This window comes from Natator depressus, chromosome 3 (genome assembly GCF_965152275.1).
Source record: "Natator depressus isolate rNatDep1 chromosome 3, rNatDep2.hap1, whole genome shotgun sequence".
Taxonomy (NCBI): domain Eukaryota; kingdom Metazoa; phylum Chordata; order Testudines; family Cheloniidae; genus Natator; species Natator depressus.
Genome location: NC_134236.1, coordinates 101,765,132 through 101,784,602, shown reverse-complemented (window position 1 = coordinate 101,784,602; position 19,471 = coordinate 101,765,132). Strand labels below are relative to the sequence as shown.

Below are 19,471 nucleotides of genomic sequence, written 5' to 3'. Positions count from 1 at the left end.
ACAATCTCTATACACAAAAAATAACTGTTCATAACCTTCTATGTGTGCTGAACGCATCAGCTTATTTCTTCCATGAGCCATGTTGTGCCTGATAGTCTGACAACATTGTTCGGAAATCATGATTCCTGCTCTGCCCGTCCCAGCACTGACTGGTGCTGTCTGGAGTTCCAACGATTTTTGTTCAGACAAATGCACTATTCATTAACCTTCCTTATTCTGACATATTATAGCTGAATGATGTAGTAACTCACCAATCCCTGTAGATTTATACAATGCCTGCTTATGGCAAGGATATATCATTTTCACCTGTAAATGCCTGTGTATGGTTTGTATGATCCTCTCACAGCATGAACTGTTCTGGATTGGTGTTTTATATACCCTTCTGGAGTCCACAGATAAACGCAAGAAAAAATCGGCAGCACATATCAGCCTTTCTGTTACATATCAGGATAGAAGAAAATGAAAGAACACCCAAACAATCTAAATGCCTGAGGTATGAATCCTTGGCTGAAAATATCACAAAAACAAGTATTCTTTTGAGATATCTGTTACTTACTGTTCTGAGTTCTAATTCAGCAGAGCAACTTAAGTGTTTGTTTAACTCAGTAGAACCGAACCTTGTGTTCAAAGTGAAGTACATGCTTTAGTGCTTTGCTCAGTAGGGATGGTCTCCTGAAGTGAGGCCTTGGATAGAGATAGGGATAAAGTGAGAACAGTTTGCCTTGTGGTATTTCACTACTTGTATGTCTAGTTGTGGCTTGAATGTAGATTTGCAGAGACACATGGTGAGAACGATCATTCAAGACCCTTCATAATTTTTAGGGGGTTGAAATGGTCGAAGACCGAGGTGTGGAAGTGGAAAAAGGAGAACGAGAGCTTATAATTTCTAGCATATTTTGCCCATCCCTAAATGTAACTGATCATCTTTGGATTCCCTTTCTCTTATGAGGCATTCCCCTATATTAGAAGTCATTTAAGTAGTTCCTTTTTTCATTTATCTCGAGACTTAATTATTATAATTTAACATCTACATTGCAATAGAACATAGAGACCTCAGACAGGTTAGGGTTCCATCAGCACTAGAAAATAAGGGTTTTCCCCTATGGAAAATATCAAGGAAAATGAAAAATCATTAATTTTGGCTGGAAAATGTTTGTGGGCTTTTTGCCACTCTAACGCCTCCTGGTGGCTCTAGTTCAAGTGCCTCAGGCCCCATTCTCCTCTATAGGCTGCGCTCCCTGGTTGGACTGTATCTTCTGTGATGTGTGTACCACAGTCTCCCCTCTGGCTGAGGCGGTTATATAGCATGAGAGTTCCATGGTGATGGTGCATTATGGGAGATGAAGTCTGGCTGTAGAAATTGGAATGGAGTGTGGAGAGAGGAGAATTGGAGTGTCAGGCACTGGCAGCATTTCAGAACTGGAATATTTTGGACTTGGGATGAAATATTTTGGCTTGTGGCCATTAACTTTTTGGATGAGAAACTGAAAATTTCCACTGAAAACAGGCATTTATTGCAAAAAATATGTCTTTAGCCAAAAACCCAGTTTTCCAACAAAAAACAGTTTTGACAGATCATTTTCAATCAACCCTACTTAGTAGAGTAAATGACAGCCCCTGTCCCATAAAGCTTATAAGGTATAATTTAAAAGACCTTCTATGGCTTTATATTTAACATATTTAAGTAGACGCAAAGTTCATCCTCCCAGTTCCAACAGGGCTGTGAACCAAATCAAATAATCTCCTCACTGGGTTGTTTATGCATAATTTTTTTCAGTTGCAGCAGCAGAATGAAGAGTCACAGAGTAAATCTGCCAAAGAAAAGACACGATAGGAGACTTGTGAACTCACCAGAGACAGCTACAGTTCTTCTCTGCTGTATATATACACTAGCAGAGACCCAGTTAATCTGATAAGAACAGAGGGAACATTTCAAATGCATTTTCATTTAAAATTGCCACAAAGGAGTCTTATAGAGAAAAAAAGCAAACAAACAAGCTTTGTGAGTTAATAAGAAAAAAATTTATACACATTTTACACATAAGCTCCAAAACTGTTCATTGATTTGGATCAGAAGATTTTCTAACTGAAATCAAAGACAAGAAACAAAAGCAAAAATCACAGCCAAAACATTTTCAGTGAAGAGATGAATTATAGAGAGAGATCAGGTAAAAACATCTTTTACTCCTATGTAATGATGTAACCAACTGCATTTTGTAAAGTACTAGAAGAAATGCAATTTATTTGATTTTCCAATCTCAATAACGGAATGACTGTAATGACAAGAAGTTTTCTCGTGATTCATTTAGAGCAAATGTTTGTCTCTGTATCACAAGAATAACTTGACCCACGATGTAGAATAAAGAAGTCAATTGAATCTTAAAATGTGTGGCAGGATCATTGAGCAACTGTCTAGAGATGATCAGCTGGATCATCTTCAGTAATTTATTCTATTCCAATGACAGATAAAAACATCTGTAAATGGTATTAGTGAGCTGATAATTATCAATGTGAGGACCACAGGGCTGGCTAGAAATTTTGTTTTTCCTGAGATTGCAGTCTCTGAGAGTTTACTTTTACAAAATCTGTTGCTGAGCAAATGCTGTGCAATTTCTTATGCATGTTAATGTCATATATCCTTTCAAAGTACTAAAGCAAGATAATATACTAAGATCCTTTCCTGAAAACACTCTTATTCCCAGGTGGCTAGACCTATTGATTTCAGTAGTCCTGTTCATTGGAGTAAAGTTATACAGATGCTTAAATGCTTGTAGGAATAAACTTTATTAGACATAAGGTCTAATATTAATTCCATCAAAGTCATTTTTAAAACTCTCAACGACTTTAATGGGGTAAGGATTTGGCTTACAATAGATACGATACTTTCTATATCTTTGGTGTAAAAAGGAGAAAGGAGAAATCACAAAATGTTAAGCATACACACATTTTGGGGGCATTCATACTGTAGCATTATTTATATAAGAAACAGAGTATAATGAAGCTATATTTTGGTACCAGCCTGGCATACCTGTTGTAAACCTGCAATATGTTTATAATGGCAAATGTTCGTATTTTTATCATGCAATGGAGTTTCCAATAGATTTTAGAAAAGTATGCCAGAAAGCTTTCATGTACTCTTTGGTTCAGAAATAGCTTAATGAACCTGACAAGCTGGGAGAAATAAAAGAAAACCAGGAATAGGTGAGGGACAAATAAAGGGGATGATTGACACAGGAGAAGGGATATGGACCTATAGAATTGAAAGGAGGAAGAAATGAGACTTGTAGATGGGGCAGTTTGTTTGATTAAAATCTGTATTCTCTTGAAGAATGAGTCCCTGATGTGTACATAATGTAAGCATCTAATTAAATTTGGAGACCTTGTAGCATGAGAAACCCCCAACAACTTGAGTCTTGTGGTTTATGATGTAGCCAGGAACTGTTGTTGGCATTACTGGGGGAATACAATTCCTTATTTTACCACTGTGAAATAATGTTGATTAAACTCCAAAACTCTAAGAACATATAGATAACATGTGTACATCTATATATATATATATGTGCCTGTGCACACACTATCACACATAGTCGCCACCTTCAAACTCCATCACTTTAATTCTATTACAGTAGAACCTCACAGTTACAAACACCAGAGTTACAAATTGCTCAGTCAATCACACACTTCATTTGGAACTAGAAGTACATAATCAGGCAGCAGAGACCAAAAAAAAAAAAAAAGCAAATATTGTACAGTACAGTACTATGTTACACATCAACTATTAAAAACTAAAAGGAAAGATTAAAAAAAAGGATTTGACAAGGTAAGGAAACTGTTTCTGTGCTTGTTTCATTTAAATAAAGAAGGTTAAAAGCAGCATTTTTCTTCTGCATAGTAAAGTTTCAAAGCTGTATTAAGTCAACGTTCAGTTGTAAACTTTTGAAAGAACAACCATAATGTTTTGTTCAGCATTATGAACATTTCAGAGTTACGAACAACCTCCGTTCCCGAGGTGTTCGTTAACTCTGAGATTCTACTGTATACACCAAGAATTGTGTAGCAGTTTGCTGGCATAAGGAGTAGCACGCAGATGAGAGTGTGCAGCTTGTAATGTGACAAATATGTTTTTTTCTTCTTATACGTGTATATTTGTAATAGTAAATACTGGTTTAAATAAAAAAGTCTTAAATAAGAGCTATCTATAATAAAGGATTAATAAATTTCACTAAATTTGTGTTGTTTTACCTGTTTCTCAAATCTTTCAATGCTTTGAGGCACAGATTGTTTAGCACACCCGAATGACTCCTTAGCACTATGCTGTTATATTTCTCTTAATCCTAGCCAAGTATGTGTTGGGGTAAGCACCTAAGTGGATTAATATTACAAACAGAAACTTGTCTGCTGGTATATACTCAGTGACCCATCAGAAAGATTACTAAAATGAGGAGGCTGTCAATGAGTTTTTGTCACTCTTTTACCTTGAGGTCTGGCCAGCTTCACAAAGTGCTTCATGTTAAAATCTTTACATCGTCAACCAATTTGGGTTTTCTGATGCTGTAATATCTCTCCTGGAAGTATGGTCAGTACCTTCAGGAATAAAGATCTATGAGGTGATGAGGAGAGCTGTGCAAATCAGGTGAGTGTCATGTGTTTGAGGCTTTTATTTTCCAAACCCCTTATCAAGGTGCTTATAGTGTTGAACATAAACTCCATAGCAAAAATATCCAATATTACTTAGAGGTTCTGAGCACCTTCAGATTCACAAGTATTTAGGAAATGGTTCAGCCCATTTTTTTTTGTTAGCATAGGGCCAAGTTCCGCTATCTCTTATACTGGTGTAAGTCTGGAGTAACACCTCTGAAGTAAATGGGAATTATTCTGAATTGACATGAATGCAACTGAGAGCAGAATCAGGCCCATTATTTTTAATTTTAGATGTTAATAAACTAATGTGAAACACAGGTCTGCAGATGTTGCTGCTGTTCATGTCACTTTGTTTATTTTTTCTTTTTCCCCAGGACTAGCTGTATTGTAATACTTTGGAAAAAGTTACTGTCGTTGATCCCAAATCATGAATTCATCCCCCCTCTGGAGTCCACAGAATGTGCAGTATTGCTTTGACTTTGTTAACAATTCATGTCCTAGAAATGTAAGGTCTACAATCAGTCTTTGGGCTATGTACAGCTTCATAGTGGGAGCAATAGTGCTCACAATGGGTGGCAATATGCTTGTGATCGTTTCCATCACTCATTTCAAACAGCTTCACTCTCCAACCAACTTCCTGATCTGCTCCATGGCAACTGCAGACTTTTTGCTTAGTTTCATGGTTATGCCCTACAGCATGATCAGGTCTGTTGAGTCATGCTGGTATTTTGGAGACCTCTTCTGCAAACTCCATACTTGTTGTGATATAATGCTCTGTACCACCTCTATTTTCCATCTGTGTTTTATCTCTGTTGACCGTTACTACGCGGTATGTGACCCACTGCATTATGTCACCAAGATAACTATCCCCATGATAGTACTATTTTTATTAATAAGCTGGTCTGTCCCATTCTTATTTGCCTTTGGCCTAGTTTTCTCAGAGTTGAATACTGAGGGCATTGAAGTATATGTTGCTTCAATTGACTGCAGTGGTTTCTGTACACTCATATTTAACAAGCTTTGGGGAGTGCTGGCTTCTCTAATAACCTTCTTTTTCCCAGGCACAGTGATGGTGGGGATTTACGTCCACATATTTACAGTGGCAAGAAAACATGCAAGACAAATTGCTAAAATCCCCAGTGCAATAATATGTGTCTCTGCAACAACAAACAAAATCTCTGCAAAAAAAGAGAACAAAGCAACTAAAACTTTAAGTTTAGTCATGGGGGTGTTTCTGTTTTGTTGGCTGCCTTTCTTTATTCTTACAATAGCTGATCCTTTTATTAACTTCTCAACACCTGAAGACTTGTACAATGCCTTCCTCTGGCTGGGATACTTCAATTCTACTTGTAATCCAATCATTTATGGTTTATTTTATTCTTGGTTTCGCAAAGCATTTAAAATGATTGTGACCGGTACAATTTTCAGATCAGATTCCTCTACTTTTACTTTGTTTCCCGCATACACTTAATTAACCAGGTATGGCTTTTATGACTGGATTAGCATTAATAGATGCCTGTGCTATTTCTGGAGATCTTTTAGAACAGTTCACATAGTGCCCTATATCTTGACAACATTTACAAGAATCTGCACATGCTTTTGGAGAAACTCTTTTGTAGCATGTAGTAGGTATTGTTTAAGGATTCGCATGCTATTTTACTGAGCTGTCTGTCTGTATAATAGGAAGTGAGAGAACAGTCTGGCAAATTATACAGTACATTCTGTCCAGCTATGTTCCTGTATACACAGTGATCATTTTGACAACTACACTACAATGTAATTTCTGTCCAAGTCCAGTATTTAAGCATTAATTTGTTATCTAGTTGCCCATGTTAAAAAATGGAGTCCCCAGCATTGTAGGCCTGCTATCTCCACCCTTACTCCAATTGAAAGTATCTTTCTCTAATTCTCAGCATGTTTAAGGGTAACAGCACTAAGCCCAAAATGTTTTCTCTGGCTGAATAACTGATCTTTATATACATGCAAGCTATGCAAGCCAGTCTCATACACACCAGTCAATGAGTAATTAAGTCTCTAGCAGAAAAGTGTTCTGAATGTTCATTGATTCAGTGTTCGGTTTGGGTTGTAGCTGCTGAGAAATCACCTCTGTCTCCATGCATTACCAAAGTAGCCGAGATCAGCTGAGAACCTAAGCAGTCCCAGCGAATATGTGGGAGATCAGAGGATGCCAGGGGATGTTGTGAAAGGCCAAAAGTATGACTGGGTTCAAAAAAAGAACTATATATATTCCTAGGGGTATAGGTCCATCAATGGCTATTAGCCCGGATGGGCAGGGATGCAACACTATGCTCTGGTCCCTAGACTCTGTTTGCAACAAATGGGAGTGGACAACAGGGGATGGATCGCTTGATGATTACCTGTTCTGTTCATTCCCTCTGAAGCACCTGAAATTGACCACTGTTGTCAGATCAGATACTGGACTAGGTGGACCTTTGGTCTGACCCAGTATGGCTGCTCTTATGAAGTGGTGCATTTTTGAAAGAGGGCAGATGGTGGTGCCTAGGTTTGTTCTCCTCTACAGTCCAATCCAAACTCCACCTCTTTATGCTGGCTCCTGTCAGCAGGACAAAGAAGATCTCTTGTGGTGAAAGGCTAGCGCTAGTTCATATTTGCCATACTAATTTTGTACTGCTTATGAAACTATGTACCTTCATGCAGAGACAACAATGATAAGATGAAGTTTAAACACTGGGAATAAATAAAAAACTGATAAAATGTCTTATATTTAATGCCCTACTTAATTTGTAATAGTGCAGAAATTACAGATCCCGCAATATTAGGCTTCCCCTGCAATTTCGTCCGACACCAGGAGTCCCGGGCTGCTGACAGCTGGGGCTCTCCCTGTCAGCTCCCAGTGGCTGGTGGCTGGGTCTTCCCCTTTCAGCTCCATGCATCGTGGGGCTCCTGGAAGAGCCCCTCTCCAGAACATCCCTTTCTTTCCCCTGATGCCTCCTAACATGCCCCCTGACCCTAGAGAGCCGAGAAGGAGTGAAGTGAGCTTGGTTATACTGTTCTTTGTATACTTTACTCCTGAGGGAATTCTGCACCAAAAACTTAAAAATTCTGCACACAATATTTTAAAATTCTGCAAAATTCTACAAATTTTACATGTCCTTAAATAATGTGGAGACTCCAGCATGGCAGTGGGGCGCACATGCCACTGGCTACACAGAAGTGGGAGATAACCCCTCAGCCCCACCCAGGACATGGACTCAACGGTGAGGCTATAACCTGACCCTGAAATAGTGCAAGGGCTGGGCCTGCCACAGAAACACCCCAGTGCCCTGTACCTCTGTGGTAGGCACACCGGGTGTAGGCAGACAGGCAGGATCCAAGTGTGGAGGGTCTTAGTGTAGGGGGATCAAGGTGTGGGGTAATCTGGGTGTGGGCAGCTAAGTGGGGGAGTCCAGGTGCCGGGGGATCTGGATGCACAGGGGCTCGTGGTGGGAAATCTGAGTGCAGGGGCAATGGGACTCTGCCGGGTGTCAACCCCAGGTGAAGGGGGTTGGGCAGATGGGGGAGCAGCTCCCAGTACAGTGACCCCGCCCCTGGTGGCTGAGGAGCAATGGGGCAGGAAGCAGGGTAGGGGAGTTTGGAGACAGGTCAGTTTTCTGGAGGTGGGTTTGACTTGGGCCTGGCTGCTCTTTACAGGGGAAGTGCACTCCCCCCCCGATCCCCAGCCCAGCTGGAACTAGCAACTGAGCTCGGTGCAGGGTAGCAGCCATTGGCTGTGGCTGGGAAGGGCCAGGTGTGAGAGGGGTGGGGCTCAGCAGAGGGCTTGGTGGTGGGGATTTTGGCTGTGGGAGGGGGAGACAGCAGTGGGGGTCTGGGTGTGCGATGGTTTGGTAGACGGTGGGGTGGAGCTAACCTAGCCCCAGGCCCACCTCCCACCACAGTGATTTGCCATACCACCAGCTGCTCCAGGTGCCCAAAACCATGTGTCCATGCTTTGGGGAGGGGCAAATGACCGCTCTTTTGGCTTCCATTGCTTCCCCATCAGAAAGTCATTTTTCTGTGGGGAAGCAAAGAAATCTGCAGGGGACAGGAATTCTGTATGTGTGCAGTGGTGGAGAATTCCCCAAGGGGTAATACTTGGACATAAAGGCCTTGATTAGAGATTGCAGCCGCAGAGAATTGGCTGTAGCTCCCCGATCTGAAGTTGCCCAGCTCCAGTGCAAGTTATTTCTCCACCAAGATATTAAGCCAGTGGAGAACTGGACATAATGTAGCACTGTCCCACCCCACACTGCACCCTCCCTCTCCTTATGCTGGGCACTGTGGGGTGGGGGAATTGATGCAGGAGGCAGTTGTGCTACCCCTGCCAGCTTTATGCCAATGCAAAATTTCCTTGTTGAAAGGGAACTCTAGGCTGCCAACCTCCATAGGCTCGAAGGCCACTTTGTGCTGCTTCCACTTATGGAGGAAAAAACAGACTGGAGAATCTGATCTTTCAGTCCTTGTTATTCAGGAACTCTACCATTTTGCCCTTCATGTGCCATGAAGTGGCTTCTTTTCCCCAGTTTAAAAGTGACTTTTTAAAATAATTTCAGTGTTTAGTTTTGCTGTGGAGTGCGATTTCACAGGTGCTTAAAAAATGTTTTTTAAAAACTTGAACACTGAGCAGGACTTCAGACAGAGCTCAGGGAATAAACCTATAGAAGCTGTTTTTGTTTGAGGGTTCCCATGTGAGATTCATGTTCAGTCAGCAGCAAAATGCAGCAGAACAGCAAAGGGAATGAGTGAGCTCTGGGGAGAGGATATAATGGGTGTCTCATTAACAGTCTTTTTGCAGAGTTTTCATCATCTTAAACACCCATAATTAGTGTGACTCTTCTTAAGAACTTTTTGACTCAAGCTGTTTCAGATAGAACTCTTTGTTAAATTTTGGCTCCCAAATAATGGATAGAATGTGTACATTCTTATTATACAGTAAGGCCTTGAGTCCCAAGAATTGCCTGTAAAAGAAAGAGAATGCTTCATGACAATCTCTCTCCCATATCTTTTGTGTTTTCTCTGCTGGTCAGATTTCTGCAGTGTTCCTCTAGCTGGTTGCATCCACAGCTAACAGGCAATGCCAGTGCACTGCTAGCTCCTCTACTCCCTGCTTGCAGATTGTTTTTTCAAATAGCACTGTTTAAACAGACACAACTAAATTATTGACAGAGGGTGTATTGAAAGTGCGGGCAAAAATGCCTGTGGATGCAATGCACTCACAACCTCTCCCCCCGCACACCATTTGCTCAATTAAGTGGATATTTGCATACATCAGGTGACGGCATATCCATGGGCATGATATTGCAAAAACTGTGTAACGCTCGGTTCGGTATTTTGCAGGTGTGTGCAGTTTTTTGAGGGTGCAGCAGCTGAGTCACTCTTTGAAAAACTGACACAAAATGTGCCATATTGACTGCACTGGAATTCAGTTACCTCTGTTTACTCAAGCAAATAAAAGATATATATAAGACATGTGTAGTCCAAGTCTCGCCTTTTCCAGAACATAATGCACAGCTCCTCTTTTGTGAAAACCTTCTCTCCCTGGTTAGATGGTTTCTTGTCACATGGTCAGTAGGTGATGAGGAAGCAGAGAGAGAAAGAAAGAAAAGGGGTGAGGGGAAGAAAGAAAAACCCAAGTGTATAATGATGAAATGGACAATTGAAGTTGCTCTGGACAGTTAAGACCTATCTATAGTTTTGATATTTGCTACCTAAATACAATGGTGATGAACACTTTAGAGCTATCATAGATAGATAACGTGAGGAATTGTGAGCCTCAAAACCAGGCCCATGGGCTCCTCGCCAGTACCCAGAATGTGGTCACCACCCACCAGCTTACCAAAGCAGTTGAGAAGAGGGCCAGCCAAGCTCTAGCTCACAAAAGCCCCACCCACAATACTCCTAAACTGGGGGAATCATCTAGCCCCTTTGTTTGGCTGGGAAGCAATACTTAAACTAGAAAGAGGCACAGGAAGCTGTCTAAAAACTAGGTGATTCCCTGGCTGGCTCCTATTACGCACACTGCCTACTTGCCTGACTCCTAAGCCCTGCCTTCCTGCCTGATTCTGAAGCCCCACATTCCCTCACAACTTCCAGCCATCACCCTGGTAGATTGGGAAGGCTACAGTCCTGAAGAGCGCTCCTGGGAACAGGCGAGAATGTCCAGGCTCCTCACCTGGTAAATGCTTTCCACAAAAAACACTATGGAAAACCCAGACCACTGCCCACATATTTGAATGGGGCAAGGGTGATGTAAGAGTTTGCAGGCCTCAAACCCCGGTGCTCAGACCATGGCCGACACCCAGCAGCTCATCTGAACCAGTGGCGGGGAAGACATCCGCCAAAGCTCTAGCTCACAAAGGCCTTATCCACAAAGCTCATGATTGGGGGAGTCATCCAGCGCCATGGATTGACTGACTCGCACTACGTAAACCATAAATAGGCCCAGGAAGCTGTCTGAGAAACTAGGTGAATCCCTGGATGGCTGCCATTATGGACTCTGTATACTTGCCTGGTTCCTAAACCCTGCCGTCCACCCTGGTTTTGGCTCTTGTCCTTCTTATCCCATTCCCCCATCTGTGCCTGGTTCTTGCTTTTCATCCCTGCTTCTACATCTTACCCAGGCACTGACTCTGGCTTCAATCCCTGGCTTGACTCCTCACTTTGACTCCAGTTCTGACCTTGGGTTTGACTTCTGACTCCATCTCTGGATCTGACCTTTGGGTTGGCATCGGACTCTGATCAAGTTTCCAGACACCTGACTAACCATTCGACATATCTGCTCATGCCATGGTCCCTACTGATAGATATATAGTTAGATAGACAGGAATTGGAAAGAGACCTTGAATTCATTTTATATTAAAACGTAGAAGAATATGAGGATAGTGAAGATGACAAAACAACAAAGACAGATAGGTACTATATTAGTAATCTGATGAGCTATTCAATGCCCATAAACACCTTTGATATTCTAAACATAATCTCTGTCTCTATCTCTTTTTCTCTCTTTCTCGCTCTCTGTATATATGTCCAGTGTTTGGAACTGACATGGCAGCAACCTTTTTCTCTGGCAGTTTGTAAAGTTATGCAAAATTCACCATTTTTTCACTATGAATTTTTTATATAGGACAGAAATTTTCATTATATTGCAAAAACACAACCGGAAAACTTCAAATGCCATTGGAAAAATTGTCCAAGGCCTTGCCCTTATAGTCTTTATGCAGAAAGTTTTGGGGAAGTTTTTTTTCCACTCAGGGTAGAGGACCTAGTATCATTTCTTGAGATCTGCCATGGAATGTGTACCAGCTTAGAAAGATAAGAACTGGCTCCAACTTTAACATAATCCCCTTTTAAAGATCCATATAAAAGGTGTGCCTCCCACTTTTGCCATGGCAACCTCTCTATGGGACCTCCACACTTCCTTTCCCATTTTTGTTTGCTCTGCTACACAGTGCATTTGGACAGGGCCACCCTTAGGATTTATAGGGCCCTCCGCGGTACTATTAAACTGGTGTCCCTATGCCCGACGGCAGCCCGGGCTCACAGCCCAGGTGGGGAGGGACGAGGCAGCAAAGGATACCAAGCCGCTCGGCCTGCCTCATGGCGGCAGAGAGTCACAGTTCCCCGCAGAGACCCATGTATCCTCTCCCTCACGCAGAATGGACATGCAGAAGGTACCTAATTAAAAGCACTAAACTTGGGAATACAAAATGTCAGTCACAGGTTTTTTGATATGCCCTGAAGTTTGTCAGACGTTTATTTGCAAAAACTTTGAAGTACGGGTGAGTCGGCTGTCTTGCTGAATAGAACATTAAATATTATGGAATACATGATGCAGCCCTTCTCTGTTTTACATTTTCTTAACCTGTATTTCTAAGCTGATTTTATATTTTAAATGTACTCTTAAGCCTCCATAAAGTAATCATTCCAGATTACTACATATTTAACTCACTGAAACAAAGACATTATTTTAAATTAATCAGTCACAGAGGTTTAGTGTGTTCATAACAATGTTTATTGCTTTTAGAAAAAGGGAACTCTAATTTACTTTGTGTGAGCTCCATAACAATAGACATGTTTATGAAATTTCACCAACTTTAAAAAATATGTTTCCAAAGATTTTAGGCATAACAAAGGATTTTATATCTTAGTAAGGTACTGATTTTACTGGAAGGTTTTCTTAAAAGTAGTTAATCAGATAGTCAGAAGTAAAGAAAGGGAAACTCTTTGTCCAGCTATCTGGAAGGAAAGGGGTGTTGTCCCTTTAAGGGCTCTCTTCAGTGGGAGGGTGGGGGAAGGGGGGGTGAAGGGAGAAAGGGATGGACAGAAAGGACAGGAAGACTTTGGAAGCAAGTTTCTTTTACTATAGTAATTAAAATGTGTATTTTAGATAAGTGTAGTCTTTTAAAGGATTTATTTAAAAAATGATATGTCTGAAGATCCAAGCATTTAAGGCTAAAGATGATTGTGCATCTAAAAATCTATGCAAGGATTTTTTAGAGATGTGATTTTATAATCTTCACCAACTCACTAATGAAGTATTTTTAAAGCAAATTTTAAACTAAGGTCCTGTAGACTGACATGTTCTGAGTAAATATTACAGTAATGCACAACTGTTTTTGTCAATAAATTCAGAAACTGACAGTATATATCTGGGGGCTGGCAAATGCCTGTTAAAAGGCTTTATTACCCCTTGACAGGTTTCAGAGTAGCAGCCGTGTTAGTCTGTATTCGCAAAAAGAAAAGGAGTACTTGTGGCACCTTAGAGACTAACCAATTTATTTGAGCATAAGCTTTCGTGAGCTACAGCTCACTTCATCGGATGCATACTGTGGAAAATACAGAAGATGTTTCTATACACACAAACCGTGAAAAAATGGGTGTTTATCACTACAAAAGGTTTTCTCTCCCCCCACCCTACTCTCCTGCTGGTAATAGCTTATCCAAAGTGATGACTCTCCTTACAATGTGTATGATAATCAAGGTGGGCCATTTCCAGCACAAATCCAGGGTTTAACAAGAATGTCTGAGGAACGGGGGGGAGGGGGGGGCGGGGCGGGGAAGGGGGTAGGAAAAAACAAGGAGAAATAGGTTACCTTGCATAATGACTTAGCCACTCCCAGTCTCTATTCAAGCCCAAGTTAATTGTATCCAATTTGCAAATGAATTCCAATTCAGCAGTCTCTCGCTGGACTCTGGTTTTGAAGTTTTTCTGTTGTAATATCACAACTTTCATGTCTGTAATCGTGTGACCAGAGAGATTGAAGTGTTCTCTGACTGGTTTATGAATTGAATGTTATAATTCTTGACTTAGGCTTGAATAGAGACTGGGAGTGGCTAAGTCATTATGCAAGGTAACCTATTTCCCCTTGTTTTTTCCTAACACCCCCCCCCCCCCTTCTCAGACGTTCTTGTTAAACCCTGGATTTGTGCTGGAAATGGCCCACCTTGATTATCATACACATTGTAAGGAGAGTGGTCACTTTAGATAAGCTATTACCAGCAGGAGAGTGGGGTGAGGGGAGAAAACCTTTTGAAGTGATAAACACCCATTTTTTCATGGTCTGTGTGTATAAAAACATCCTCACTGCATTTTCCACTTTTATGCAACCTATGAAAGAACTCTTTGAATCTACAAAGCTCAGCATCTATGCTATGAATCTGAATCTCAAGAATTGTACTCATGTCTGTATATATACTGATCTTTTAACCAATACTCTCTCTCGTTTCTTTTTTAATCAATTTTAACTTAGTTAATAAGAGTTGGCTGTAAGTGTGTATTTGGGTAAGATCTGGAATATTCATTTAACCTGGGAGGTAATATGTTTGATCCTTTGGGATTGGTAGAAATTTTTTATACGATGAATAAGATTTTCAGTGATCCTCATCATATTTGACTTGGGTGTCTGGGTGGAGGCCTGAGGCTGGGTTGCTTTAAGGGAACTGTGTTGTTGGCTTCTGGATAATCAGTGAGGTATTATAGAGGCCGTTTTGTGCTGGCTTCATAAATATGAGTATTGGAATATCCACCAGCTTTGGGGATTGTCTGCCCCATTATTTGCAGTTCACACTAATTGAGTGACCTCAGTTGGCTCCCCTGGGACCTCGGTCACAATGGGTTCTGGTGAGGAAAGGCCATGGGCAATTGAAGGTGCATTAATGAGGGGACCAGAAGTAGGGAGGAAGAGTGGCAAAGGGCAAAGATCTTGCTTAGGGAGCACCTAAAGAACTTAGAGCTGCAGGTCAAGGCAGCAGATATCGTGAGGAGAGTCCAGATGAGAAAGGATATTTTTCAGGGAGTCTGTGACAGATTTGTGGGTAGTCAGAGGGTCATGAATTTTAGATCAAAAAAGGAGGGAGGGATTTGTGGATATGAAGGGAGCCAGGAGCCTGTTTTAAAATTCACAGCAAGTCTATTGGGAGGAAAGGTTGTAATAATCGCCTGTTCTGGGTGATGAGAAAATCTTAGTTGGTCAGGAACTTCTTGTGAGATTGAGGGCAGGACAGGCTCTCACAAGGAAATATGGAAGATCATGGGTGTTGTGATTTCTTGCTTGGTTTTTGAGGTAAAAGGGATGGACATTGGGAGCCTATTAGCGCGTGGTGGAGGAAAAGTAAAAGGAGGGCTAGAATCTGCAGGAACGAGTGGGGATGGAGGGATGTTACAAGAAGACATGGCCATGAGCTACTAGAACCCTTCCAAGTGAAAGTCATAGGCAAGGAGGTTCATAGGCATCCTCTGAAAGGGGTCGATAGATTCTATGTGAGCATGAGCGTGTTTAAGACTCCTTGTTCTTTAAAACAAGTGATGTGATGTTGTACAAATAATGCTTTGTGCACTCCCTCAGGCATGTTATTCATCTGAGGGACCCATCTCTCCATCTGGATTATATAAAGCGTTGATTAATCACACATCTCCCAGGTATGCCAATGGATACATCGTTAGAAGGGGGATCCACTCACTGTAATACAGATCACATAAGACAACAATAGGTGATTCTGTTTTACTGTAAGTACCATGATTTATAAACATTGTTTTATAATTGTATTTTATTTCAGTTAAGAGAGATCCAGCATCATTGTGTGTGTGTTTGTTCAGAAATTAACTTCCTTCACTAATTCTGGCTGCAACCCTAGTGATTATTAAAAAATGAAATAAAATAAAGGAAAATATATATTTAAGTACATCTGTCTAAATGTAACTTTCAAGGAACATAACTAATGTGTGTTTAAAATCACATTGGTTATTTATCTGATTCATTAAAAATACTCATTGAAAATTCTCATGTGCATATCTATATATATTATGGTTAATGTTCCTGTTGAATAAGGAGTTACATAGTAATGACATAGGAGAAAAGTAGTGATACAGTTTTAGGAAGTCTGTTAGTCATTACAATTGATTAGTTGAATGTGGAATATTCAGTCTTATAATGGTTTTCTGCATTCATCTGTGTAACTGGAAGTATACAAAAACGAGCAATTTGCCCTTTTGGATTTTCTATTTGCAATATGACATGGCTTTTTTTGTAAGAAAAGATCATTTTTCCATAAGAAGCAAACACAGTTTCTAGTCAGTCTTACAATAAAAAATAATTATTTTCATTACTGATTGAAAACCTCTCAAAAACTAATTAAAGGAAATTCACAAGAACTAATGCCAGTGGAAATTCACAAGAACTAATTCATTATTATATAGGGTCAGCTATAAAGACCCGTTCACACACCCCAGCTTCCAGAGACTTGTACTCAATATACTTCTATGACAGAATGTTAACTCAATCTCCCTTTCTCCCTTTGCTATATTTCCTTCATTTATTCCAAGTGGTTGCATAAATAAATATTTCTGACTGAGAGAGTAAAGGAAAAATATATATGAAAAACTATGCCTTGAAAAGTTAGAGGCAAATTCATCAAGAAACTGGCCTTTTTCATTTGAAAGATAGACACTCTCCAATGTATTCATGAACATGTGGTTTTCTTTCCCTCCTACCTTATTTTTTATTGTTTTTCACATAGAAGATAAAATGTCTGGATCCCCATTAAAAGCCGAGTCATTTATTGAAAGTGTGGAAGAGCTGGAGAAGGTGTGGACAGCTGATAAGGAAGAAATGAGCTCTGTCCAGAAGCCCAGTGCTTATGAAATGGTGTCCACTACATTGTGCTATGAAGTGAATGGTTCCTGCTCCAGAACGCTTCACTCCTTTGGCGTCCAGCTGGCCATCTACATGGCCTGTGCCATGGGCATGCTGCTCACAGTACTGGGGAACCTGATGGTGATGATTGCAGTCTCCCAATTCAAAACTCTACATACTCCCACCAACTTCTTACTACTCTCCCTGGCCCTCGCAGATCTCCTCCTGGGGTTAACGGTGCTGCCCTTCAGCACTATCCGAACTGTGGAGAGCTGCTGGTATTTTGGAGATGACTTTTGTAGGCTGCATACCTTTCTGGACACTGTCCTTTGTTTGACCTCTATATTTCATCTGTGTTTTATTTCCATTGATCGTCACTATGCTATCTGTGATCCTTTGCTCTACCCCACTAAGTTTACCGTAAGAGTGGCTTGTGTATATATAGCGATTGGGTGGGGGGTCCCCATGATTTATACTTTTGTCTTGCTCTATACCAATGCAATTGAGGAAGGGTTGGGCCATTTCTTACAAGACATGCCCTGTATTGGTAGATGTCAGCTACTGTTCAACAAACTCTGGGGCTGGTTCAACTTCCCTCTGTTCTTCTTCCCCTGCCTCATAATGATAACTTTGTATGTGAAAATATTTATTGTGGCAAACAGACAAGCTAGACGGATAAGCAGCATGAACAAGAGTGCTGGATTTGGGCTACACTTAGGAGCATCAAAGAGGGAAAGAAAGGCAGCTAAAACTCTTGGTATAGCTGTAGGAATCTACCTCCTGTGCTGGCTGCCCTTTACTATAGACACCATGGTAGACTGTCTTCTAAATTTCATTACCCCACCAGTTCTTTTTGATGTCCTAATCTGGTTTGCTTACTTTAATTCAGCCTGCAATCCCTTGATTTACGTGTTTTCCTACCGTTGGTTCAGGAAGGCAGTGAAACTAATTTTAACTCGCAACATCATTGGTTCCGGGATATCTACAGTAGACTTGTACGAGCAATGACCAGAGCTTTTAGATAACACTGTCTGTGAAAATAGCTCACAACCATAAACATGGCCCCAAGGAGGAGACCCTTTCCTTTTAGTTATTTATTAAAGTGGTAAGTAATGAGAAGCAATACTGAGAACATGATAAGAAATAAAAACTCTGGGAAATGATATTGACAGATTATTTCTGCCCAGTGGAAAGATGAGGTTTTCAAAGCAACCAACAGAGTCGGGAGACCCAATTCCTGTCAATTTTATTTAGGCAGTTTTGAAAATCTGAACCGAAATCCTGAAAGACAACAGAAAAATACTGAACTACAAATCATCAAAGCAGTTCTCATAATGCTTTTTGGAACATTCAGTGAGCTGGCATTATTCAACTCAATGTCCATCTTTCTCAAAGCAGCTAGATCGGGCAGACTCTAACTTGGGTTTCACATACTAGACATACTTGTCACTTACCTTCCAGAACAATCATATCTGCATATAAATTGTCAATGCCTTTTGTTTGTTTTATGGTGTTAGTAAACTTTTAAAGCACTAATATTATCAGTTTGTGCAGAATAACATAACCACTCTACTGTAAGGATACCAGTCTGGTTCTGAAATAGAATGGTTTTTGCATCCCTCCTTCTCCCATGTTCATGAATGAGAAAAATGTTGTTTGATTAAAAGCAAAGGTAAATTGTTTCCTCTTCTCTCATCACCAAGTTAATCATTATTTTTCTGTGTGGTATGTGATATAAAATCAGCAATATGTTAAAAAAACATGATCGTGTACAGCTTACCTTGTAATCACACATAATTGTCATTTTCTTAAGCAAAATTTTAGGCCCTGATTTAGCAAGGTACTTGAGCACATTCCCAATTTTAAGCACATGATTAATCCCAAAGAAGTCAATGAGACTGTTTACATGCTTAAAGTTAGGTGTATGCTTAAGTATCTTGCTGAATGTGGTCTCAGTCTATACTCTCGGTTTCTTTCTGGCTCTGATTATATGCTTTTACAATGTAAATGTTAATAAAAGGGTCAGAAAAAGTTGAAAGATCTGGTCTGCTGCAAATTCTGCAATACACCTTTCTAACCAGACCTATGGGAATTATCTTGCCACATCTCTAGTCTCCTATGAATGTGCTTTCCAGAAAATGTCCTTTTTTAAAAACTTCCACATATAGTAAAATCTCTTTATAAAATAAATGAGCAACTCAATAATTACTTAAGTATTTTTTCTACTTTTTTTCTATTGTTTATTTATTTGTATATAAACGAATTGTTAGGTATGAAAACTGGTCTGTATCAGAGTGCTTTTTTAAAAATCACTTCATGTCATAGTCAGATTGTACATATGTTTTTGCGTCACAAACAAGATAAAGTACGAAGTGTGGTGTATGATTGTATAGTTACTGTTAAATAACAGATTGTGTATAGCTAACAGTAAAATAATCTGTGTGAGCCTGATCCAAAACCCACTGAAGTCAATAGGAAGCTTTTCATTGACTTAACAAATGAGGGCTTGTATGAACTGAATGACTTAGCTGATTGAATACTATAATCAGCATATTTAACAAAACAAAGCCAAATAACATAATGTTTTGCCCTCAACAGAGTTTCATATTAGGAAACTTTTTCCATGACAAGAATACACTATGTTTAATGAACTTTCCAATTCAGGTACAAATGAGGTATGT

General features: G+C 40.3%; 2 protein-coding genes across 2 annotated transcripts; both read left to right on the top strand.

The window, feature by feature from the left end:
• The first annotated feature begins 5,053 nt into the window (after positions 1–5,053).
• LOC141984002 (trace amine-associated receptor 4-like) lies at positions 5,054–6,112 on the top strand. Its single transcript, XM_074946949.1, has one exon. It carries the CDS (start codon positions 5,069–5,071, stop codon positions 6,110–6,112), a length of 1,044 nt encoding a protein of 347 aa, XP_074803050.1. The 5' UTR covers positions 5,054–5,068.
• Positions 6,113–16,766: 10,654 nt separating this feature from the next.
• TAAR5 (trace amine associated receptor 5) lies at positions 16,767–17,798 on the top strand. The gene has a single exon (XM_074946948.1). The coding sequence runs from the start codon at positions 16,767–16,769 to the stop codon at positions 17,796–17,798; it is 1,032 nt and encodes a 343-aa protein (XP_074803049.1).
• The last annotated feature ends 1,673 nt before the right edge of the window (positions 17,799–19,471 follow it).